The sequence below is a fragment of the Pogona vitticeps genome, chromosome 5, assembly GCF_051106095.1.
Source record: "Pogona vitticeps strain Pit_001003342236 chromosome 5, PviZW2.1, whole genome shotgun sequence".
Lineage (NCBI taxonomy): Eukaryota > Metazoa > Chordata > Lepidosauria > Squamata > Agamidae > Pogona > Pogona vitticeps.
In genome coordinates, this window is record NC_135787.1 from 157,094,553 (window position 1) to 157,120,197 (window position 25,645).

The window sequence follows — 25,645 nt, forward strand, 5'->3', positions numbered from 1 at the left end:
CTGGTTTCCTCCAGCAGAGTCTGGAGCCCTTCCACCTCCTTCAGCATGGCTTTTATAGCTCCAACTTCCCACTGAGGTTGGCTCCTTCCAGAGGGCACTCTGGTGTTAGCCGGCCTGGTGTAACTCCTGGGTCTCAATCTGCTGCTTTGGCAGGAATAGTGTCTGTTCATGTGGCACAGTCTTGGGTCCCCAGGGAAATGGCTGGGATCTCCACTTGTAGTGGTTCTGATCCCATTTTGGTCTGCATTGTGCTGTCCTTAGCTTCAGGTGTGCTAAGGACCATCTCCTCCAGCAAGGCAAGTACACTATTCTCCTGGGACCTTGGGCCAGGGTTAGATGCCCTGCCAGAGGCATCTCTGTTGGCCTCTTCTGCACACTTACAGTCTAAAATGTATAACAAAGAGAACAATGAGATTGGGAGGGAGGAAGAAGAAGGCAAATTCAGGTACCACTTCTAGTTTTATAGCACATTAATCATTTATTTGCTGGAAATGGTTTCCATGAGAAGGCCTGGGGGAGTGGAAAGTCATTTCCCTTTCCCTTCATGGCCCCATCTAACATGTGCTCAAAACCAGTAAGGCAGGAAGCCACCCAGAGTAATGTTTGGGGCAGGAGAAAGAGAAGGACATTCCTATTGTGTTAGTGCACATCCACTTGTGCAGTGTTACATGTAAGCAGTGTTACATGTAAGCCATAGAGTTATTACACGTCTTGGGAAAGAGTTACATCTAGAAGAGAGAATCAAAAAGATCTGGTCTTTCAGAAAAGCTCATGCAGTGGCTCTATTTCTGTTCTCTTTTTTCTGCTGCAACCTCTTGATACATACAAGTATGCATCCCTGGGACTCTCTTGATGGAGTTCTGTTGTGGTGAGATGTCTTGGTGAAATACAAGATTATTTTAATATGACAACTTTCTTTTTGTTGATCATGAAATTCTTGTGTATATGTCATCATAATGTTTTTGTCCCCACATGTTAAATTAAACTGATAGCATTAATTTTTATTTTTATGCACTTGTCTGCTAATAACAAGAACTGGGGGGAGAGGTGCACTGTCAGTGAGTGTCAATGAAAATGTACCCATGATTAGGACCACAAAGGAAAAAAAAAGAACCGTAAATCACCTTTTGGAAAGCAGTCACATGGTTTGTAGCAGTACAGGATTTCTCTTGAGGGAGAAAAACCCCAAGAAGACAAAAAATAAAAAAAATCTGAAGCAGTTCAATGACACTGGAATGTTGAATGGGAAATCATAATGGAGGGGGATGAGGGCTGGCATTTGGTGAAGGTGGGATGGCTGGCATGGAGTAACCTGACAATTTGTTGCAAGTCCCACTTGTATTTTAAAATTAATTTCAGCATAGTAATAGATGTAAGTAATAGCATTATCAAAGACAATGATTAATTACTTCCTAAATGCATACAGTATAGCTTTTCTGACATAAATCCATTCAGTATGAAATATATTAATGTTTTGAATGTCTCCCCTCCCCTGAATGTCTGGAAAGCAGAAGCTCTTGAAACAAAAAACCAACAAGGCCTCAAGGTGCAGGCATGCCATGAACTTGGAAATCTTCACTTCTCTATGGGCAACAAAAGGTATATAGAGTGCAACAGATACAAAATGATAACAATCAAAAATTTTCAATGTTAACACTTAATTAGTAAAATACATAGCTGAAGGGCTGCCAGCTGAAGGGTTAGAAGATAAGGCCAGCGATGGGTCTTGTTAGAAGATGAATTCCTTGATAATCAAAATAGGCAGCAATGCACACTTTCCTGTTTGGAAGGAAATCACATCCACACTTCTTGTTTTAAGATGACAAGACAGCTAGAATTTATTATAGAAAAACATTGAGATAGGAAAGAGAATAAGAATCCTAATTGTGCCTGTGTAAGGTGAAAATGCAGGGAACCATGGCTGCCTCCTCACCTCTTGAGAACAAAAGCAAGGTGTCTCCCCTGTCCTCTGCAGGAGAGGATCAAGAAGGAGATGTGAGAAGGAAGTGATGTTAGTGACTCTAGGTCTAGTATGAAAGAAGGTCAGCATAGATCTGAACATGGGAAGGACACAACCTAGGAAACCTTCAGAGATCCTCCTCTCTCTGTTTCTGCCTCATCAGGAAGAGATACTGTGTCCATCTTTTTTAGTGCAAGCTGAGAGGCTGACTACACAGACATTTAGCCTGGTGTGTGGTCTGCTGCAGGGTTGGGATGGTGATCAGACAATCCAGCCTGCCTCCATAGCAGTCTGACCTGCACCTTTCTGGCCCTTCTACTGGTTTTTTTTTAATGTGGCTAGGTGTGGTTTGTTTCTAGTATATGTGATAGCTCTTAAGGCTCCTTCCGGTGAGAATTTTTCATATCATGCAGTGGCTTAATAAGATAACCACTTAATGATATTGGCAAATTAAACACTTCCTCTGCTCTTTCGTGGGGGGTGTGCAGGCAGAGAAAGTGAAAAAATGTTTAAATCTATTAGGGCAGTGAACATCCATTGCATCCCTTATAAAAAAAATAATCTAAGATCTTTTCTTTGCCTTATCTTAAAAGGGCTGGTTGAGAAATGACCCACAGCCAAATCACTACTGTGGTAGGCGAAAATCTGTGTAACCATTTTGGAGAATCTGTGTAATTTTTTTCCCCTCTCATTGGCTTTTCAGATAAATGTTCATTTATTTGTTCATTTAACTGCACATTATCAGTCACAGACCTCTGTGAGGAATGAATCCCTATATAGTCTTCCTCACACCTTTAAGGAAGAAGAGAAATGCACAAGTAAAGATTAATCAACCTTACATTTTCCAGCTTGTTTAGAGACTAGCAGGTTGGTGTATTTCACCATTCCAGGTGGTATTCTCAGTTAAGTTCTATTTATCTGCCTCCTGTGTCCCATTTTCTGGTTTCTGCATTTCATTCCACATTTTCTGAGCCCATTACACCTTCACTTGAGGGTAAGATTCAAAATAAAATACGGCCTTTATCCTCCATTTTAACAAATGTCAAGAACACAATATATATTTTTAAATGTATTACAGAGCTGCTTTCAAATGCTGGTGTCAAGGCCTTGATGGAACCCTCAAAATAGTAGATGCACTTCATCACTGGCAAGAGTTTGATGGCTCTTCAGAAAACGCCACTGGCAACGTCGCCAACATATCTCAGGATTTTTGTGAGAAATTTGTTGCTCGGGCTGGGATTTGGGGTTGCTTACAAGGAGCGGTACTAGCGGCTAAAATAGCTCAGTAAGTATTTATCATTACTATGACTTAAGCCTCCCAGATAATGATCCCAGTTCTTTTTGCACAAATTGACATTTTTAAGTAAATCATCTATCATTGAAGTGTGGGTTGCTTTCTATTATTATTGTGGTGTTTTAAAAATCCAATCAAGATTATAGAAACCATCATATTATTCATGGTGCATATTCATCAAATCTTGCATCACTTTATGTTATCTCTTGAATTTTATACTAATATATTTAAATTTGGCTGGGTGGGGAACGTAAATGAAACTTTTGTTTATTTGTTATGTTCATATACTGTATTTGGCTGAATAGCTCAAGCAAGCTAGGTATCTGGCTGCAGAGTCAGAGGTTTCAATCCCCCACTCTGCCTCCTGGGGGAAGAACCAACCTATGTAGCCACGGGCAAGCTGCACAGTCCCAGGGCACTCGCAGAAGAAGGGAATCACTTCTGTGTGTTCTCTGCCTAGAATATACTGAAAAAGTTTGCCATAAGTCAGAACTGACTTGACCACACTAAATGTTATTATTATTTATTTGTGTAGTGGAGACATCTCAACAGACAAGGAAAAACAGGATACAAATTTCTAAAATAAGTGAATGTTTGTGGATAGAGTTGGGTGTTCTTATTGCCCAGGAAGGAAGGGAGCACATGAGAATAATGTTTTCATTCTAAGTGACTCTTGGTGCCTAAGCCTTCTCTCTTCATTCTCTGAGAGTTCACAAAACTGGTGGCCATCTATTTAGCCACCTCCAGGCTTTGATTGGAAGAGCTGGACGAGCAAGCCAGAACTTCTTCAGAACTTTCTTCAAAGGGAGGGCCTAGCTCTTATTCTGGACAACTGGGTGTCCTCTTTAGCCTATTCCAAGGCCAGCAGAGTCTGTCAGAGAATAACCCTGATTGTGTGTGACCAACCAAGTGGTCACACACCTCATTTGTTTGTTTTAAGGTCAGGAATCATAGGCAGTAGCTGTATTACTTTGAAGGACCTCAGGGCTCTGTCTCTTACTGCCAAGGAATACACATGGAAGACCATCCCTGCCACTAATCCCATCTGTCTTGGGCCACATCTCCATTTTACTCTGTGTCTGTTTTTATTTAGCCTTGAATTTTATTTGTTAAACCATCCAGAATAGTGCTTTTTCACTAATAGGGTGGTATATAAATGTAAGAAATAAATGAATAAATACATGTATTCAGCCTCACCCCAGATGTTCTCTCAGTTCACATGAAAAACAAGATGCCTCTTTCTACCATTGCTATACTTGCAATAGGCCACTAGATGGCTCCATTTCTCCATGTGTCTCAGTTCATTCTAGCTAGGTAAAAATAGTTTTTAGGCCCTTCAGTCTACCTCTTGTTTATAATAATAATAATAATAATAATAATAATAATAATAATAATAATAATAATAATAATAATAATAATAATAATAATAATAATAATAATAATAATAATAATAATAATAGGGGTGGGTGGGGAACAACCTGTGATTCTCAGATCTTCTTATTGATGAATTCTTAAAACAGCAACGTGAGTATGCCAAAAATTGTTTTAAGAAGAGCAGACAACACTCCTCAGAGAATTCACTGCATCCTAAAAATTAAAACAAAACAAACAAACAAACAAAACCACCAAAAACAAAAACCCTTCTAGCTGCTGAGCAATTGCTCTAGCCCAGCCCTAAACAGTAGTAGCTTAAACCTGGATCCGAAAGGTCCAGCTTGGGCACAGCTTGAGGTTAGGTTGGAATGCAATTCTCTGTACATTGTGTGATGGCTTGGAAATAGATCGCCCCAGACTGTTCCACAAGTGATCCAAAATTCAATCTAGGTCCCTGTGCGATCATACCCTTAGTCTGTCCTAGGATGTTGGCAAAATTAAAGGGGTGGGGGAAGAACAGAGAGATTTTAAAAAGGGAAAGTATTTATTTCAGTGTTATCTTTCTGGGATAAAATCCATTTCTTTTCAAGGAGTGCAAATACCCATTGCTTATTATTTATCTCAATGGTGGTGATAGTCTGGTGAGGATACAGATAATAGAAAAAGTGACAGTGCTTTTGTAATGGGACTATCAGATTGTCACTTGAGGCTGTGGGAGATTATGCTGGGGTAGATTGGCTATCACAGAAACACTAAGAGTTGTTTGAGGGTCAGAGCTTGTCAAGGGGCACAGCTGTTGTATAGATATTACAGAAAGCTGGGTTATAAATATATGCAATGAGCTAAGAAGCTTTGATCTCCATTTCTGCCTTTGTAGATGCACTGGAAATTATTTATGTAGCCAGTTTCCATGGTCTCCTCGCAAGTCTCGCATTCTAATTTTTTTTTCTACAGTAGCTACTTTGACATCTGTAACAGAACATGCTGGGAAGGTGAAGTGTTTAGAAACTGATTTCTCTGCATTGCCATTTCTGATGTCAGATTTCTATCTATTGATTATTCTACACCAATATTTTCCTGATCCTCCTATGTAGAATGCAGAAGGGCACATTTGGTAGATGATTGCATGAATCATCTACCTCTCACATTAGAGGATGAACCAGCAAAACAAAAAAACTAAAAACAAAAATTCAAAAACAACAACAACAAAACCTTCTGATGTTATGGCTGACAATGTTGAGATCCTTGATGGTGCTACCAGTGTAGATATGGGGGCCCAGCTGGCATTTAGGTTTGTGGCAATATCTCATTCCTCTCTTCATCTCCATGTTGTGTTGTTTGTTGTGTTATGGTTTAAGGTTGGAGGCGGTCATCTATAGGCAAGTACAGGTTAGCTGTCCAAAGCCTGAGGGAGGGAAGTGTTTTCCAGAATGGGTTGGAAGTTACTGTTTGTCCCCAGGTGATATGTCTGGATGTTGCCATATCAATTGGTTAGAGGCGTTTAACCAAAATTCTGGGCACATTTATCAAGATTCCTCTCATGCTCATTTCCACAATCAGCTGGTCCAGTCTTCATAATCTTATCTGGGAGCTGTAGGTTACTAATAATGGTAATGAGCAGAAGAGGGTATTTGTAGTCCATCTTGGCTGCTGACATGGATATCATCAACATTTATGCTGGCCTTTGGTATATAACATTTAGCTCCTTTCCTCTACTGGTCATGCAGTCATGATATTGTGCAGCAATATTCCACATTCACACATTTTTTGGAAGAATTGAATAATAATTTCGTGCTGTTAAGTTGATTCTGACTAATGGCAACCTTTCCCATGGTTTTCTAGGTAAAGGACATTCAGAAATGGTTTACATTTCCCTTTTCTGAGGTGCAACTCTGCATCTTACCCACAGCTTACACAGGCTGGCTGTTCTCCTAGGAGGCACAGTAGATAATCGAACTCCCAACCTCTGACTCAATATTTTCATTGTGTTGGTGACTACTACCCAAACTCTTTTTACAAGCCAACATTAGCATGCATTGCCTGTTAAATATTTTAATTGGCTTAGATCTTTTGTAGGAATCTTGCCTTCTATATTTTAGCTGCTGGCATGAACATCTGCAAAAATCGAGTGCACTTTATATCACATCAGAGATACTATCTGCTTAAAACAAAGCATGAAGTTATTATGAATAGTTTTAGTTTTAAAAAAATCATAACTCAAAAATCTTTGTCCAAGCTTGCCGAAATATGACACAGAGCGAGAGTGAGCTGTCTGCTACATCTGTGCCAAATTTTGGTGCTGATCAAAAGTCCAATTTCAAAGTTTTATATATTTTTTTGCGGAGAGGGGGCAATTTTTGGAATTGCCTTGTAGAATGTTGATTTGCCCTGCTGTACAATAATGTAGCCGTACTATTGTGCAGTTATAATATATTAAGTGAAATTAATTAGCATAAATAAATTAGATGGAGGAAAATAGATTGGCTCGTGATCTGATGTAATTTTTAAGAATGATCTTGATTGGTTAACCTAAAGAAGACATAAGCTTCTTTGTACAGTAAGATACAGTTTTTTGTTTTTCATTTTTTGCACGTAGGCACATATTATTATACGACGTGAAATTAAGAACTAGAGCCTGTATTTTATCTGCTCTTCTCTTCAAGGTAATTTGTGTGCTTTAATTTAGATTATGTCTGCTTTAGTGAATAGAGAGACATATATAATCTATGTTAGCATTAACATACAAATAAAATATTTTATCATAATAATATGATGAGCTAAGTTCTGATATATAAATGCTGAGCTAAGTATACACATTTTTAATTCTGGAAACTTTACAATACATTGCTTTTGAAGAATGGGTGCAGTAAACAGACTGATGATTTTTATAAATTAAGCTGTAGATACTATAATTCTGCTTTAAATATTCCTCTGAACAGCATTCTGTTGTTCATTATGCACACCTGATAGATATGGCAGTGGACAGTGCTAATCACTTATTAAAAGGAGAAGTAGTTTGGAAATTGTCCTCACCCCAGAGAAAGGTGATTAAAATGATCAAAGCTAAAATGTAGCGCATTTGATCAGCAGTTTATTGGATTCCACATGAAACATTTCTAGTTCAGCAAAGGGATCAATACATGGAATCCTACTTCTGCATACAGATTGTCCTTTTAGTGAATATATGAGTGTCATCTCAGGAGACTGTAGAATGGACAAGATTCACTCCTGGCTGTTGCATCTCCCTGCTATCATGGATATTAAATCAGGTGCAAACCCCCCCCCCCCCCCAATTTTCTAGGACAGAGGCTTTAGACTATTGAATAGAGCTTGAAAATGGGTAGGCTGTAACGATGTGGTCATTAAGGAATTGTGGAAACAATTTTTGTGTGAGCATAAGCAATCGCACAAGTTATTTTGGCCTTCAGTGACAGGATCCAGAACAAGACCCATATTAAATTAACACTGCACAGTTATAACAGTTTGCTGCTGCTTGAACTTCTGTGGCTTCATCTTATGGAATTCTGGGATTTGTAGTTTGGTGTTATAGTTCCGCAGAATGCACTTTAATGGGGATATGTCTGACTCAATATTGTTGAGCTTTGGCATCCCTCAGATAGCTAATTTGACTTCCCTTCTTCTTGTCATGATTTAGTTTCAGCCTGTAGTCAATTATCTAATTGCTACAAGATAGAGCATCATAGAATAGAATAGCAGCAGCAGAAATATGTTCGTTTCCTAGCAATTATATTAGCTTCTTGAGCCTTTATGTCTGGCTTAGAACTAGCTAGAGTCTGTAGATTTTTTTATGTCATAACATTTGAAAAGTGTAATGTTTCTATAACTTTCAGTCCCTGTTTAGAGCTTCACTACCGCATCCTAAAGTTGATTGTGACTTTGCACAGTATGAAACAGATGTTTTAATTCCTGGAATTGATCTGTTTGTGGATCGTTACAGAGCTGATATTGCAACTGTTGTTGCAGGTTTGAATTTCGTTATATATGAGTTGCATTGTAGCAAGCAAAATCTCATAGTAAGTACTGTGGAAATACATCAATAATGTGCATTCTTTTTTCTGTAGAAATATGCTATAAATTTGATTAACCTATTTTTTCATCCTTAAACCACACAGAGGACATGCAGCCAGATTAGAAACTAACATAACTTGCTAAGTAAAATGCCAGTTCTTATGAATGTTTATTTGAGAGTGTCACTGAATAAAGTACAGGTATAGCTTATTACCAACTAAGGAAAGGCTTGCAGCCCCGAGTTGTATAGATGATGCATACATGTATTGTTCGTCATACAATATTCTAAAGATTTTCCATTCACTAGCTCTTATCTACATAAATATGACATCATCCAGATTTCCCAAGAAAGGAGATGCTAAGAAGTGCAGTAACTAAATGACCATTGCTATAATTTCCCATTCAAGCAAAGGCTTTTTCCTTATATAGAGAGAAAAATGCCTGATGTTCGAGCTGGATTCTGAAAAGGAAGAGACATTTGAGATCATATTGCAAATATCCACTGACTTCTAGAATGTACCAAAGAATTTCAGTAGTGTACTGCTGAAGATCAGTCTATGCATTAAAGACTGCAGCAAAGCATTTCACTGTGTGGATCATAAGAAACTATGGCTTATTCTGAAAGAAATGGTTTTGCCTCAGCACTTGATTGTCCTGATGTATCGTGGACAAGAAGCTACTGTTAGGACATCATCTAGAGCAGGGGTGGGCAAAATGCAGCCCTCCAGATGTTGTTGAACCGCAGCTCCCATAATTCCTAGCCCACACAACCAATAGTGAGGAGATTTGGGCCTAGCCCACACAGCCAATAGTGTGAGGAGATTTGGGCCTAGCCTACACAGCGAGGAATGTTGGGATTTGCAGTTCAGGAACATCTGGAGGGCCGCACTTTGCCCAGGTCTGATCTAGAGAGACAGAATAGTTCCTATAGGGAAAAGTGTCGGAGAAGGGTGCATTTATCCTTTTGTCTGTTCAATTTGTACGGAGAACATATCATATGGAAAGCCAGACTAAATTCAAATGAAGAAGAATTGGAAATTGGTGGAAGAAACATCAATAATTTAAGATATGCAGATGACACCGTCTTATTGGCAGAAAGAAGCAATAACTTGAAATAAAATTTAATAAAGTGAGAGGAGAAAGTGACAAAACAATTGAAAGTTAAGAAGACAAAAATCATAACTACCGAAGAAGTACAAAACTTTAGTATCGACAATGAAGAAATTGAAATAAAAATTTTGTTTACCTTTGTTCAGTCATCAATCAGAATGGAGACTGTAGCCAAGAAATCAGAAGACTGAGAGTAGAAAGGATAGCAATAAAGGAAATGGAAAAGATAATCAAGTGCAAGGATGTGTCACTGGAAACTAAGGCCATGGTAATCAACATTTGTGTATTCCTGATCATCATGTAAGGATGTGAAAGTTGTAAAGAAAGCTGTACAGAAAAAAATTAGTTTAAAATATGGTGCTGGAGGAGAGCTTTATGGATACCCTGGACTGCTAGAAAGATGAAGAACCCAAGCCTAAACTATATCTGGAGGCAAAAATCATGAAACTGAGGCTGTTCTACTCTGAGTACATCGTGAGAAAGCCAGAATCTCTGGAAAAGACAATAATGCTGGGAAAAGTTGAAGGCAGCAGGAAAAGGAGGAAGACCAATACAACATGGATTGACTTCTAATGAAAACTACAGGCTTGAGTTTGCAAGAGCTGAGCAAGACTGTTGAGGACGTTTTAGAGATCACTCATTCATAGGGTTATAGGCTACTTGGCAGCATATAACAAGAACAAATACTTTCTGAAAAGCTTCAACATGTTCCACTAGTCAGCACACCCTTCTCTGTCCCATGAATTTTCTTCCACCCTCCTGCACGATTGTGCCTGTTTCGGTCCCTGTATTAAGCTGTTTACATTTCTGAAATGCTGCATGACAAAAGGAAGGCCAGATGGTTATCTATTCAATATTCCCTTTACCTTGCTTGTTGTGAAGATTTTTCAAAGGTATTGAAAAATGAAGTAGCTTCATTAAAACCATAGTTCCACACAATTAATTGACATGGACATTATGAAATGTATTATTTTAGCTAGAATTGAATCTCTCCTAAACATAATAAAATGTTTTATATTAAGTCATGTAGCATAGTCCTAGACATGTTTATCCAAAAGTCTCACTGTGTTGAATAACAGTATTTAAAATGCATTCTTTAACATTATCACAGGATTATTCTATGTTTTCAATAAATATAAATTATATCAGTATAGCAGATGGAAATATACTGTAAGAATAAGATCACTGTTCCTCGTTTCTCCGAAGCAGAAAAGCTAGCTAAGCCGATATAAGAATGTATGCTTTATTAGGCTTATAAACATTATTTTCCCAGCTATTAATTTCAGTGCGACCTTTCTGTTTTTTCTTTGGAATTAGTTTTCTCAAGTTTCTTATACTGGATTCTAATGTTGTCATTTATGTTTTTGGATGCTTTATGCTACAACAGTAGTGACAGATAGATCTATAAATAAATATTAATAGAACTTGCCTTTGTCTTCACAGATTTTGCCACTATTCACATTATATCAATACTTTGTTTCTGAAATTTGCCGAGATGCAATGAAATGTATTGAAGCAAGGATTCTCAAGGTAAATAAATATGAAAACTGTACACAGTAACATTTTCAGTGATCATATAATCTGACTTCATTAATAAATATGTACCATTGAATCTATTTCATGGGACCATTACGCTGAAGATTACTTAGTAACTTTCTGGGAAAAGAGTTTCTATTTATGCAATAAAATTAAATTCCTTTTCATGTTCAGGCTGTGAAGAAGGCTATAACCTATAGAGTTGGGTGAACATCCCCCTGAGCATTCACCTTGAGAATTGTATGAGTTTTCTCAATTTCTTGTGACTATTTACAAATCCTTTAAGGATTTTGTGAGCACATGAGAAGAAAACTGAGACAGAACTACTTTTTGATTACCTCAAACACTTTTGGTGCAGTTAGGAAGGGAAGGATAACCAGTGTTTCAGGGAGGCCAGAATCCAAGACAATGGCATTAGTGTCATGTTGGCAGACAATTCTCTTGAAGCTGTGGTTGATCTCTGAAATGGGGAAGTGCAGCAGGTATTTGACACAATTGCCCCTGAGCAAGTCCATTCTCTGGTTTTCTGGGGAATAGATGATAATGAAATAAGGGGTAAAGCAATGAGAATAATACTGATGGAATTGTGAGTCCGGTCAAACATGAGCCATAACTTACATAATTGAGATCCAGATTTCATACTTTGTGAGATTAATAATACTGCTGCTGCTGCATCAGGGCTGTACATAAGATAGGGCGACTGGGCTGGTGTCGAATTTTATAGGGCTCCAACATCTACTGGTGAATCTGCTGGTGAGTGGGAGGAAAATATTTCCTCATCTGATTCATTTTCTTTTCATTTTGAAACTATTTCTTTAATGGAGCACCACTTTTTCTTGATGTGGACCCATGCCCATTTTTGAGGATGGAATGGATGGGAGACAGTGCTATTTGCCCCAGGAGTCAAAATTGCTACTTGCCGCTCTGCACTGTGTGCCCACTGGAAAATCTATTTTTTTCCCCCAAGGACACTTTGATTGTTCATGAACTGTTGTGATTGGAAATCTCAGCACTAGAACATTAACACTAAACAAATATTAAAAGTAGTGCTAATATGTTTTTTTTTTTTTTTTAGATCAAAGTTCTTACAGATTTAGGATTTTTCTCTGATGCCTTCCATGAACTATGTATTCTTAATCGTGGAGAGAAAATCCCTTGGAAGCTACTTTCTGTCTACAAGCTTGTTCCAAAACTCCCGGTAAAAATATTTCTTTTCTCAAAACAATTTCCAATGAATATAATTTCCTAATGTCAGTTTTTCTGTCGGGGGCTTTGGCTTGTTTGTATGAGTCTTCAAATAGTACTTCACAGATACTCTAACGGTAGAGGGTTTGGTCTTTTCTACTTTTGACCTTTCTTGCTTTCTGCAATGATTAGCCTGGATTTAGTGTTATGTTTCCTTCTCTGTTTGATATGATGCTTAGGTAAAGATCTGTCATAGCAGCATTAATAAAAAATAAAAATAAAATTAACATACTTTCAAGATGTGAAAGATGGCTAAACAGAGTATTAGTGAAGATTCTGCAAGATATATTAAGTCAAGTTGATTGCTTTATGAATTTGTGTTCAAATCCCAATTAAACAGAGTTCTGTTACTGTGCTGCAACTTCTAATTTTTCCTTATTTCTATCAGCAAAGCAAATCCATGCTTTGTTATAATGCAGTGTTAATTAATATGCTGTTCTAAATTTAGGTCTTTCCAAAGTTTGATTCATCACAATCCCTCCTGACAAATGCAAACCTACAGGTAGGAGAATGATTGTATTAGCTAATAAACTAAATCATATATATGACTGAATCAAAAATTGAATTTATGCACATTCACCTCTCCACATTTCAACTGATAATCTGAAATCAGAAGTATGTTCTTTGTTGTCATGTTCCTTTAAGTGAGAACTGACTTACAGTGATCCTAACAGGGCTTTCAGGCTAAGTGAAATATTTAAGGAGTGGTTTTACCAGTTCCTGTGGGTGACACTGCGGGTTAAACTGCAAAGCCTCTGGGCTGCAAGGTTGAAAGACCAGCAGCCACGTGATGGAATGAGCTCCCGTCGCTTGCCCCAGCTCCTGCCAACCTTGCAGTTCGAAAGCATGTAAAAATTGTGAGCAGATAAATAGGTACCACCATGGTGGGAAGGTAACGGCGTTCCGTGTCTGGTCGCGTTGGCCATGTGACCACGGAAACTGTCTACGGACAAAAGCTGGCTCTATGACTTGGAAACAGGGATGAGCACTGCCCCCTAAAGTCGAACATGACTGGACAATTTGTCAAGGGGAACCTTTACCTTACCTTTACCAGTTCCACTCCCCCATGGAGTGTCTATGGCCAAGTGGGGATTTAAACCCTGGTCTCCAGAGTCTGAGCCCTAGTCCATCACTCTATTGACCAAACCACACTGGGTATCAAGGCTTTCAAGGTAAGTGAGATATTTAAGAAGTGGTTTTACTAGTTCTACCTCCTCTATAAATTTTCATGTCTGAGAGAGGAAGTTTGAAACACATCTTTTTTAGAATGGCATATGATGTTTAACCTTTTCTGTTGGGCTGTTTTAGATCTCCATCGTTTGTGATGTTAATGGTTTTTAATGTATTTGCTTAATGGGTTAAACCGCTGAAGCCTCTGTGCTGCAAGGTCAGAAGACCTGCAGTCATAAGATTGAATCCATGCGATGGAGTGAACCCGTCACTTGTCCCAGCTCCCGCCAACCTAGCGGTTCGAAATCATGCAAAATGCAAAAATGCGAGTAGATAAATAGGTACCACCTTGGTGGGAAGGTAAACAGTGTTCTGTGTCTATTCATGCTGGCCATGTGACCACGGAGGGTTGTCTGCAGATAAATGCTAGCTCTATGGGTTGGAAACAGATGAGTAGCGCCGCCTAGAATCGGACATGACTGGACAAATTGTCAAGGGGAACCTTTACCTTATACTTTAATACTTTTATGGTGGGTAAGATTATATGATTTGATCTTTTTTTAGCTAAAAGTGGCTTTATCTGTTTTTATTCTTTTAAACACTTTTAAAAATCTTTTAATGAAAGAAAAATATTTTATATGAATGAATGAATGAATGAATGAATGAATGAATGAATGAATGAATGAATGAATGAATGAATGATCAGAGATATGTACCTAGTTTGAAATTTGACCAGTAATGTTAGAGAACTGCCTAGATTTGTCTTAAATCTTTTGGAAATTCATCTTGTTCAATATGCACAGTTAGTTTTTAAGAGGGGAGTTTAACACTTTTGATATTCATATAATAGTTAATGGTGGCACTGTTCACTCTTCTGCCCTTTTTGGAGTTCACTGTGAATGTACTTTGCTGGCTGGATATCTCAGTGGGTTAGGTATTTGGCTGCAGATTGGGAGTTTGATTCCCCACTATGCCTCCTGAAAGTACAGTCACCCTGTGCAGCCATGGGCAAACTGCACAGTCCCAGGATGGCCCCAGAAGAAGGAAATAGTAAACCACTCCAGAATATTCTTTACCTTGAAAACCTAGAAAGGATCACCAAAGTCAAATTAGATTGATGGCACACAATTATTATAAGTGTAGTTTAATATTTGCTGCTAGTTGAAAAGTTGAGTTGAAAGATCAAATTGAAGGGATGAATGCCATTCAGTTAAGATGAAAGCGGCTGCAAAGGTCAAAACTAACTCATATAGAATGCGAGTTAGTTATGTTTACATATTGCCTCACAGAAGGGTTGAGATGACACTTCTTTTAGAAAAGGTAATTTTCTTCTTCAGGGAAGTTGTAGTATGTAGTATTATTTGTATCTCTCTTAAGATTCAATCAGTTACATTTCATTTCTCTTAGAATTCTGTCTATGTATTTTGTCTCAAAGGCATTAGAAGATGTGTTCAACAGACCTCTACATTCTGCCTGGGCACCAGTATGTGAGCCTCGAATTGTGAATAACTTAATGCTAGCCAAAACACATTTCATTATTTCTTTGGCTGAAACATTAAACTGTATTCCTGAAAAAGTTATGAAAGTAGCATATTGTGTGGACACTGAAACATTAAGAAGGGCAGGCAAAAATACAGACGCATTCTTAAAAGGTACTGATATCAATACAATATATAAATATCTGCATGAGGAATATACTAAATTCAGTGAAAATTAAAGTTCCGATTATAAAGTTTGCAATGTTTCTAAAATAATTCTATTGCTTAGCATACTTTCACTACATCTTGCTAAAAATGTTTTCTTTAGAAAGGATATGACCCATTCAATTTAAGAACTTGTTAAATCTTTTAAAACTTTCTCATTGAAATGAAATTTGTATATGCTTAATCTTAGCTATAAGGGGCTATTGTTTTTAATGTTTGGAGTTTTACTGTATAATTAAAGTTTCTGCTTTATCTGAAGTATTTTCAAAGTTATCTCCTGTACTATACTCTACAGCAATGGTGCCCAACCTTGGGCCTCCAGATGTGTTTGAACTACAACTCCCAGAAGTCTTCACCACCACATCTGCAGGACAGGATTTCAGGGAGTTGAAGTCCAAGAACATCTGGAGGCCCAAGGTTGAGGACCATTGCTCTACAGAATGCGTTGGCTGTGTTCCCAGTTTGGGATTGGACATAGAACTAGAAATGAAGAAAGGCCATCTTTGTGAGTCCTCCACCTCTTCTTGCAGTCTCCCAGTCACCTTTTTGCCTCATCAGAAATTGGTGCACTGCATATACAGCAATTGCTTATTACTTTTTTTTCCAATGTATTCTTTGTGAAGATTTGGCTGTGCTTATTTGTGGTCTATTAGCCCACAGTTGACCAGAACAGACCTGTCCATGGATATCCACTGCTCTGATTCAGCTTTAGTTTCTGAACAATAGTTATTCTGCATAACTTTCCTTTAGTTGCCATTTATCTAAGAGATGCACTGTGCTAAACAGTGTGGCAATGGGAAAGAATTAACACAGCTTGATGACGTCTCAGCCTTTTACTTGCTAAGGGTTTTTTTATGCCAGCATGAAACCTGATCAAGAAACAACAAATGAAGGAAATCCAGCATAGCATCTGCTTCGTAAATGTGTTTGCAGATTGGCTATTCAGTTTTTTGTGGCCTTTATCTTCAAATAAAGTGCATAGTTATTGCAATGGAGATTGGTCCACCACCCTCCATCTTCTGACTTGGCCGGAGAAGCTGAAGAATGGTACAACTAGCACCCTACCTATAGACACAGTGAGTTGCACCTCTTGAGTTGTCAGTACGTCTGCTTCTCAGAATATTAGTGTAAATTAAGCCCCCATCACTAGTTAAAGAGTGCAATCTGCCTCCCTTCATTCTGTCTTCTGCATTGGGATCTCTTAGAAGAGTGTAGCATTGTTTCAAAATGTCCAAGCAACTCTCCAACCACCCGATCAAGTCTTGTGATTTCTGCTTCCTATATGAAGAAGGAGAGTGATGTGGTTCTCATATGGTTGGATAAGGAATCCAGGAATAGTTGATTTCTCAGCCTGTGCAAAGCAAAACAATGATTGGATTCACTAACAGGCTAGATTCCATCTCTTTTCGATAATTCATTTCCAGAGGCTAAATTATCAAGGTCAAGGGATTACCTTTTAAAGAATTGGATATTTGTAGGCCATTCAGTTTCATATTTGCAAGTTGTAGATTAAGCAGGATGATGGCATCTGTTCTAATAATATTTTTCCTGGTTCAAAAATAAATGGAAGAGGAAAAACTTGCTCTGGACATGAAACTCCCATTGAACCATCTTGCTTTCACATGAATGCCATGTAATTTAAAGTCATCAACACTGAACCAGACACTTGCATGGTATCTGTGGACAAGAATAGCCCATTCATTCTGGAGTTGTGCAGGAAATAACTGAAAATAATAAAAGAGATGTGTGTTGTCCTTGTTTATTTGGTTTCACCCTGTTTCCGTGAAAATAAGACCTAACCTGAAAATAAGCCCTAGTATGATTTTTCAGGATGCTCTTAATATAAACCCTACCCCAAAAATAAGCCCTAGTTAAGTGAAACCTCGCCCTCCACCATTGTGCAGCAACCAGAAGAAGATGACATGACTGTATTTGAATAAATGTAGATTGCTGTACATGAAAAAAAAAACATCCCCTGAAAATAAGCCCTAATGAGTTTTTTGGAGCAAAAATTAATATAATACCCTGTCTTATTTTTGGGGAAAACATGGTATTTGTTTTGTTGCCTCAGATATGACAATGTACTGAATTCTTTTTTTACCAAGGTTTTATGCCAGCTTCAGCATTCACAGGTGGAAAGCGAGAGCCAATTATCATGATTGTGGAGCTTGAAAAAAACAAAGATACTTTAAATATGGCCTCGCTAAAGGTAATAGTACTATTTAAAATGTTAACACATATAAACCACTATTGATATTTTGTTGCAGATAGCAATTCTTCCAGATAAATTAAAGCTGTTTATTTTAAGCTCTTTATTTTTTGCTTTTAATTTGGACTGGCATAGCAATTCTGCCTTCACACTACATCAAGGCTGAAGATACTTAACTGTCATGCTAGCAGAATGGCAGGCTTATCAAATACATGCAGTTTTAGAAACCAAGTTCTTATTTGTTTTTTATTACTTTGTCAATTATATCACATTTATTATTTTAGGGAATTTTATTGGAAGAAGCTGAAGAAAGGATTAATTCAGTTCTTGAAACAATACAGACTAAATATGGCATGTTGATTCATGAATGTTCAGCTTCTGAATTAGAAATTGTTATTGAAGCAAAGCTTCAGCTTGCAGCTATTGCACAACAGAGGCTTCAGACAGCATTCAGGTAAATAAGACGTTTTGGTTCAACTTGGAGCAGCACAATTTTTGCTGCTTGACTCAACCTCATGTGTCCTATTTCACAACCTCTTTCATACTGATCTTTAGTACAAATAGCAACTGGAAGTAGTGCAGTATGAGTAGTCCTGGCACTTTTGTCCCATTGTTGGTTTGTTGTTGTCTTTGCTGTGTTGTCTTGAAAGCAGCTAAACATTTGAATCAAAATAAATAGTTTAAAAAAGTTACTCAGAGACAATGTTCTAGCTTAATATAACTCTTTAAGAGTTTGGTTTGTTCAAATTGGGGATGTTTTATGGAGGTGCATGTAGGGCCATCTTGTCCTGCATGTTGGACAATTGTGAACACAAGTATAAACAGCACCCATATGCTGTGCTGCTCATATTCAGTACTATCTGTGTTACTCACTGGTTACTAAGAAGAGGACAGGAGAGTTGATTCAGAAAGTAGTGAGAAAGCAGAACTGGCTACACTTGCTTGCTGATATCTCATTAGTCATCAGGTCTTCCTACGAAGAATGTCATCATCCAAGATGCATCTTCAAAGCAGAATTGGGGGCATCATGAGGCTGCAAAGACTCTTGTCTTGGCCCATCCCAGGAAACAATTACTGGATAAAGACACTAATACTGCTTGCTCCACTGAGAAAGAAGCTAATTACATTTGTAATGCAGAAACTGTACCTGAACCAGTGGCTGATATTGTCATGACATTCTGTAATCTGTTTTACAAAAGATCTGCTTCAGTGGATTGGATCCATGCTGCTATTTGTTGTGTCTTTTTTGTCCTTGATATGCTTCCATGCATTCAGTGTCTGACTGCCTTGCCTTGTCTATGCTGCTGAGTAAGGAAGGATTGTCTTATGAATTGTTTTGTTTTCCTATTGACCATTAAAAAAGTTATCTGTCTATATTTCTTGATCTACTTAGTTCCTTCCAAAAATTAATAAATTGGAACATGCATTTACAGTCAAATGTTCATATCTGCAAGTTCCCAAATTAAAATGTAATTGGTTCCTGAGCATGTTCAGAGGGAAGTGGGACGGGACGTAGGGCCCTTCTGTCACTCCTGAAGAAACTCTACTGGCTTCCTCTTTGTTTCTTCTCTTATCCCTTTTTAAAATTTTTGTGTTATATCATTTTGGATCGTTAGCCTACAGGCTTGTCTTGTTACTATTGATATTATATAAGTCACTCTGGGAAACATTTTCATTGAGGAATGCTGATATATTCTTTCCAGTTGGACACTAGAGGCATAGTCCATCCTTCTTCTTCTAATGCTTTGTTATGTTATAATATGTGCATTCTCAATATGAAGATACTTTTGAATTCTATTTTAATATTGATGCCACCTTGGAACTATTCATGCAAGTACCTTAAATAATAAAATGCAGTCCATTGTAGGGGAATATCTGTATGGGGAGTTTACTGTTGCCTCAACAAAGCCTCTGCGGTGTCATTGCTCACATATAGGTGCAGGAAATGTTTGATCTGTAACTTGGGGGAAAGTAATCAATATCATTTTAATTCATTAATATTAGTTAGCTGTAAGTATATCTATTAAAAACAGTTAATGACAGCTAATGTATCATTGCCTCAAAATATAAAACACACCAACTTCTATAATGTGTAATCTTTTATTTATCACAGTGCTGCTTTGGCATTTTCCTCAATAAAGCTTCTTCAAGATGCAAGTGTTTTTAAGAAGGAATCTAAGGTACCACAACACAAAGATAAAACAGATGAGGTAGATGTTATAGATTTTAAAGTTGATCAGTCAGTTTATTATATAAAAGAGCCTTTAAAGCTTTTACCTAACATTTTAAATATAATGTTATAAATTCTTATTTAATATTTGAATAATTTACTGTTTTCAGCTTTTAATATTTTTTTTCAGTGATGTAAGCTGCCTTGGATCCTTTTTTAGAAGAAAAGTGGGGTAAAAATATTTTGAATAAATAAATACATAAATAAATTTCCTCTAGCTGCATTGGATTTGTGACACATTACCAATGCACCTGGAGGATCATAGCTGGAGGAAGACAGATGTGAAGTGCGAAAAACACAAGTGAATCAAAATTATAATCAAGATTAGAATGCAATATTCTGTTATCTGTTTATTTGCCTAATGCAAATGACACTAAGCTTTGGATGGCTGGAAATCCTCTCACCTCCCCAACACCATTGCTCTTCCTGCCCATCAAAGTGTTTTTCTCTCCAGCCACCCACTTACCTACTCTAGAGCTTCTTATCCTGCCAAGTTTTTCATCTGGAGCCTGAGTTGCTCTGCCTGTAGCTTTTCCCAGTTTGAATTATGCTTGTTTTCCAATTTATTATTCTGTTATTTTTAGGGGGAGCAAATTTGTTTTTCTTAAATATGATGCCTTTTCAATAGGAGCCATTGTCCTAGAAAAATAGCTAAGTAGGGTTTAGCCGTTTAGTGACTGGAGAAAGTGCTGAAGCCTCTAAACAATGAAATATATGTTTTAGGTGCGTAGGATATTAGTTATCTAAAGGTGATAGCTTTATTAGACCTTTAGGAAAGCATAAAAACCAGCTTTTGAGTCCATTCAGGTCTTCATCAGGCTAGGCACCACAGAGGCATTAGAAATTGCCTGTGACTAGAATAAGAACATCCTTAATTAATGAAATCATTTGAGGAGAGCTTGTCACCTCTGGGTGTATGCTTCCTTTGCTTTATGATTAGTTGTCAGGACTCAGGAATGGCATTCTTTTGACATCTGATTTCTGAAATCCAAAAAGACTGCCTAATTCATCTCTCTGCACTGTTGACATACGATCAGCTCTAATTATGTACTATTTCTAATATCTAGCCTATGTTTCACAGTTTTGGAGTTATATAAGATGGAGTCAATCACACAAAAATTCCCCTTATGTAGTACAGGTGACATTAAACTATAAATGTATCATATGCAGTATACAGTACAGTAATCTACGTAATCAGTTCAAATAGAAACGGCAAACATTATAGTAAATAAACCCAAATATGTACTTTTTTTTACAGTTTTCTATATGGTTATATTATATTAATCTTCAACAGAATAATTGAACAATGGATTGTTTTGCTGATTTCCCAAATGATTTTTCCTCTGACTTCTAGGCAAGTGACGAATGGATTTGTACTGAAGATTCTAGTCTGCTTCACAATATAATAGCCCAAGAACATATGAACATACACGTATGGCTGAGATGTCGTTTGGCATTAGTGAGTGCAGTTACAGCACAGGCAAGAGGCATTGAAACAATGAAAGGTAGTATTTTATCCTGAAGTGAATAGCTGTAATCATCTAAATGGGTTGGCTTGTATACCTTAAGCAACCTTCTCTGTGATTACTACCTTGCTCAGCTTGTTAGGTAAGGCTTGACTCTGGCTGCATCTTGATGGCACTGTGCATAACAGTGTATAGCTAGAAATATTCCCCTTTGCTATACACATAGCTAGCAGTAAAGTAGCACTGAAACATGTTGTGAGCAGCCACAGGAAAGGTTGGTGGGGGAGAAGGAGCCTTCATACATCCTTACTGGCCCCACCAACTTTTACCAGCAGATTACCAGCAGTAGAGGAGATGGTTTGGCATCTTGTTTGGTCTAGCCCATGGTCTGGACAGAGAGAGATCTGAATATTTGTAATTCCCCGTCTTAAATACAGTACAGCAAAGTGTTGGTGGGGAATTAGCTATGCCAGATCTGAGATGACATTGATGAAAGCTCTGAATCATCTATCTGTGAGAATAGAGCAGTGTTCAATCAATGGATCTTTCTAGCTGCAGCAAGTATCTCCCAATTTCTGGATTTTCTAGCTGGTATCACCAACAGGAGAACTGCCTTATTTGGCTTTCTGCCTGGACAAAATTGGGGACCTCTGTTTCAGTGGAACCTTTACAAAGTGGTAGTGACCACTGGCAAGGAGAGACAAGAGGGCTTTCTTAAATGAACAGTGCAAAGAAATAGAGGAAAATAATAGAAAGGGAAAAACCAGTGATCTGTTCAACAAAATGGGAGATATGAAAGGAACATTTTGTGCAAAGATGGACATGATAAAGGACAAAAATAGTAGGGACCTAACAGAAGCAGAAGACATCAAGAAGAGGTGGCAAGAATACACAGAGGAATTATACCAGAAAGATCTGGATGTCCCAGACAACTCAGATAGTGTGGTTGTTGACCTTGAGCCAAACATCCTGGAGAGTGAAGTCAAGTGGGCCTTAGAAAGCTTGGCTAACAAGAAGGCCAGTGGAGGTGATGGCATTCCAGTCAAACTATTTAAAATCTTAAAAGATAATGCTGTTAAGGTGTTACACTCAATATGCCAGCAAGTTTGGAAAACTTAGCAGTGGCCAGAGAATTGGAAAAGATCAGTCTAGATCCCAATCCCAAAGAAGGGCAGTGCCAAAGAAGGTTCCAACTATTGTACAATTGCACTCATGTCACACGCTAGCAAGGTTATGCTCAAAATCCTACAAGGTAGGCTTCAGCAGTATGTGGACCAAGAACTCCCAGAAGTACAAGCTGGATTTGGAAGGGGCAGAGGAACTAGAGACCAAATGGCTAATATGCGCTGGATTATGGAGAAAGCCAGAGAGTTCCAGAAAAACATCTACTTCCACTTCATTGACTTCGCAAAACCCTTTGACTGTGTGGACCACAGCAAACTATGGCAAGTCCTTAAAGAAATGGGAGTGCCTTACCACCTTATCTATCTCCTGAGAAATCTACATGTGGGACAGAAAGCAACAGTTAGATCTGGATGTGGAACAACTGATTGGTTCGAAATTGGTAAAGGAGTATGACAAGGCTGTATATTGTCTCCCTGCTTATTTAACTTACGTGCAGAATACATCATGTGAAAGACTGGACTGGAGGAATCCTAAAATGGAATTAAGACTGCCAGAAGAAATATCAACAAGCTCCAATATGCAGATGATACCAGAAGCTCTTAATGAGGGTGAAAAGGAGAGTGCAAAAAATGGTCTGAAACTCTACATCAAAAAAACTAAGATCATGGCCACTGGCCCCATCACCTCCTGGCAAATAGAAGGGGAAGATATAGAGGCAGTGACAGATTTTACCTTCTTGGGCTCCATGATCACTGCGGATGGGGACAGCAGCCACGAAATTTAAATACGCCTGCTTGTCAGAAGGAAAGCTATGACAAACCTAGACAGCATCTTAAAAAGCAGAGACATCACCTTGCTGGCAAAGGTCTGCATAGTCAAAGCTATGGTTTTTCCAGTAGCGATGTATGGAAGTGAGAGTTGGACCATAAAGAAGGCTGAGCACCAAAGAATTGATGCTTTTGAATTGTGGTGCTGGAGGAGGCTCTTGAGAGTCCCTTGGACTGCAAGGAGAACAAACCTATCCATTCTAAAGGAAATCAGCCTTGAGTGCTCACTGGAAGGACAGATCCTGAAGCTGAGGCTCCAGTACTTTGGCCATCTCATGAGAAGGGAAGACTCCCTGGAAAAGACCGTGATGTTAGGAAAGTGTGAAGGAAAGAGGGGAAGGGGACTATAGAGGATGAGATAGTTGGCCAGTGTCATCGAAGCTACTGACATGAATTTGACTCAACTCCAGGAGGCAGTGAAAGACAGGAGGGCCTGGTGTGCTGTGGTCCATGAGGTCACGAAGAGTCGGACACAACTTAACAACTAAAGAACAACAACAAAGTGACCATTGGTAGAGACTGGCAGACAACTATCAACATTCCATGTTAATTTCTTCTAGACAGCAATAATGAGCAGAGGGTCTGGGTCATTGCTTCTGAGATCATAGAACAGAATCCTATTAAATTATATATGCCAGCCTAAAGAAATTGTAGCTAGTTAAAGAGTTGACACTTGTGTTCATCATCATGTGACTGGCATGCAATGAAAAATGCAAGTGCCAATTTGTTAAGTAGTGGCTATTTGCTACTGAAATTCACACTTTTGTACTTATGCCAGCATACGTAAGTTATAGAATTCTGGCTATTACATTTAAGGCTCTTAAAGACTTTATTGCTTTTGCCTCAAAAACAGAAATAAACAGAAATCTTAAAGTAATTTCATGTTAGAAATGTTCTGATGGTACAATTTTATATGCTTTGGGGTTGTATTTTATTGATGGAGGCATATTCTTTTTTTTTCTTTAAGAAAATGAATTGATGGAGTGTTCATCATTGATCACTGAGGTACAAATGGAAGCTCAGGCATTCAATGATATCGAGGCACTTGCTGACATTACAATGCAAGCTGTCATGCTTGGCCTTCAAGAAAAACAACCAGTTGCTGACATCAAGCTTTGTCTACAGGTTTGAACAAAAATGTGAATAGTTAATTGCCCCTGCCAGTACAATAGCTCTGAAAACAAAGGAATTCTGCAAACATATTAATTAGTTAATAGTGCTATTTTACCAAGTATAGAAAGACCTGAAATCAGTGAATCTGAGACTGAGTTGAGTACCCATGAGTTCTGGATTCCTAGAGGAAATAGAAACATAAGATTCTGGCCCTGGTAGTACCTATGTAGTTGGTTTGAGTGCCCTCTGATGATCCCAAATTAGCCCCATTTCACTTATAAATTAACTCTGCCTGTCATACAATGTAAATTTCATTTTTGGGAATGAAATTTATTTATTTATTTATTTATTTAATTTATATGCCGCCCACACTACCCAAAGGTCTCTGGGCGGCTTACAGCATTTACAATACAAAAAAATATGTAACAATTAAAATACAATTAAAACATATATAAAATTGCCATCGGACCCACAGCTAATATTATTTCAGTTAAAAGCCTTCTGGAACAGGAAGGTTTTGACCTGGCGCCGAAATGTCATCAGCGTCGGCGCCAGACAAATCTCAGTCGGGAGGGCATTCCATAGTCTGGGGGCAGCTGCCGAAAAGGCCCTTTGTCTACAAGCTATCCCTCTTACCTCCTTAAGGGACGGCTCTTTCAAAAGGGCCCCCTGGCTAGATCTTAACTGCCGGGTAGGCTCATATGGAAGGAGGCGGTCCTTCAGGTATCCAGGGCCGAAGCCGTGGATTTCTAGTTATATTTTCTAATTCCAGTGTTGCTTTATTCAGCCCATAGATCCTTGCAGGTATTTCACTTCATATAAGAATTACTGCATTACCACCTGTAAAACATGAATAAGATAGGCTGTGAGGAGAGCAGAAGGTTGAGAAGAAGGACAACTGATAACAGAGTTTGAGAAGCATTAGTCTCTAGACTTTAACTGTAAATATGTCACTTTATTCTGTTCTGTTCACACAGGATATAATCAGCTTACTTGAAGAAAAGACTCTGATTTCTCCACCAGCTTCTTTAACACTAGTGCAAAGTATGCTCCTGCTAGCTGATATAATGAGGACACAAGCAGAGGGTGATGCAGAACATCTCACATCTAAGACTGATCAGCTGAACTTATTATTTCTCGCACACACACTGGTAATTAAACAGGTAATATGATGGTATCATATCCCATTAATTTTCTGCTTTAGTTCTGAACCCCCTTGTGATTTTTTTAAATATTTGCAGACCTCATGTTTAC

At 38.2% G+C, this 25,645-nt stretch overlaps 1 protein-coding gene across 4 annotated transcripts in view; it reads left to right on the forward strand.

Moving 5' to 3' along the window:
* CFAP54 (cilia and flagella associated protein 54) overlaps nucleotides 1–25,645 on the forward strand; it is a 142,115-nt gene that overhangs the window by 84,821 nt on the left and 31,649 nt on the right. For 3 of the 4 annotated variants that reach the window (XM_078376053.1, XM_078376052.1, XM_078376051.1), the window contains 14 exons: nucleotides 1,509–1,599; nucleotides 3,039–3,245; nucleotides 7,225–7,291; nucleotides 8,480–8,662; nucleotides 11,211–11,297; nucleotides 12,379–12,501; nucleotides 12,997–13,050; nucleotides 15,154–15,370; nucleotides 17,527–17,630; nucleotides 17,915–18,084; nucleotides 19,744–19,840; nucleotides 21,215–21,365; nucleotides 24,246–24,403; nucleotides 25,369–25,554. In XM_078376053.1, coding sequence (XP_078232179.1) covers nucleotides 1,509–1,599; nucleotides 3,039–3,245; nucleotides 7,225–7,291; nucleotides 8,480–8,662; nucleotides 11,211–11,297; nucleotides 12,379–12,501; nucleotides 12,997–13,050; nucleotides 15,154–15,370; nucleotides 17,527–17,630; nucleotides 17,915–18,084; nucleotides 19,744–19,840; nucleotides 21,215–21,365; nucleotides 24,246–24,403; nucleotides 25,369–25,554 — 1,895 coding nt within the window. The remainder of the gene's footprint in view (nucleotides 1–1,508; nucleotides 1,600–3,038; nucleotides 3,246–7,224; nucleotides 7,292–8,479; nucleotides 8,663–11,210; nucleotides 11,298–12,378; nucleotides 12,502–12,996; nucleotides 13,051–15,153; nucleotides 15,371–17,526; nucleotides 17,631–17,914; nucleotides 18,085–19,743; nucleotides 19,841–21,214; nucleotides 21,366–24,245; nucleotides 24,404–25,368; nucleotides 25,555–25,645) is intronic. The other variant, XM_073000249.2, reaches the window with a different exon arrangement.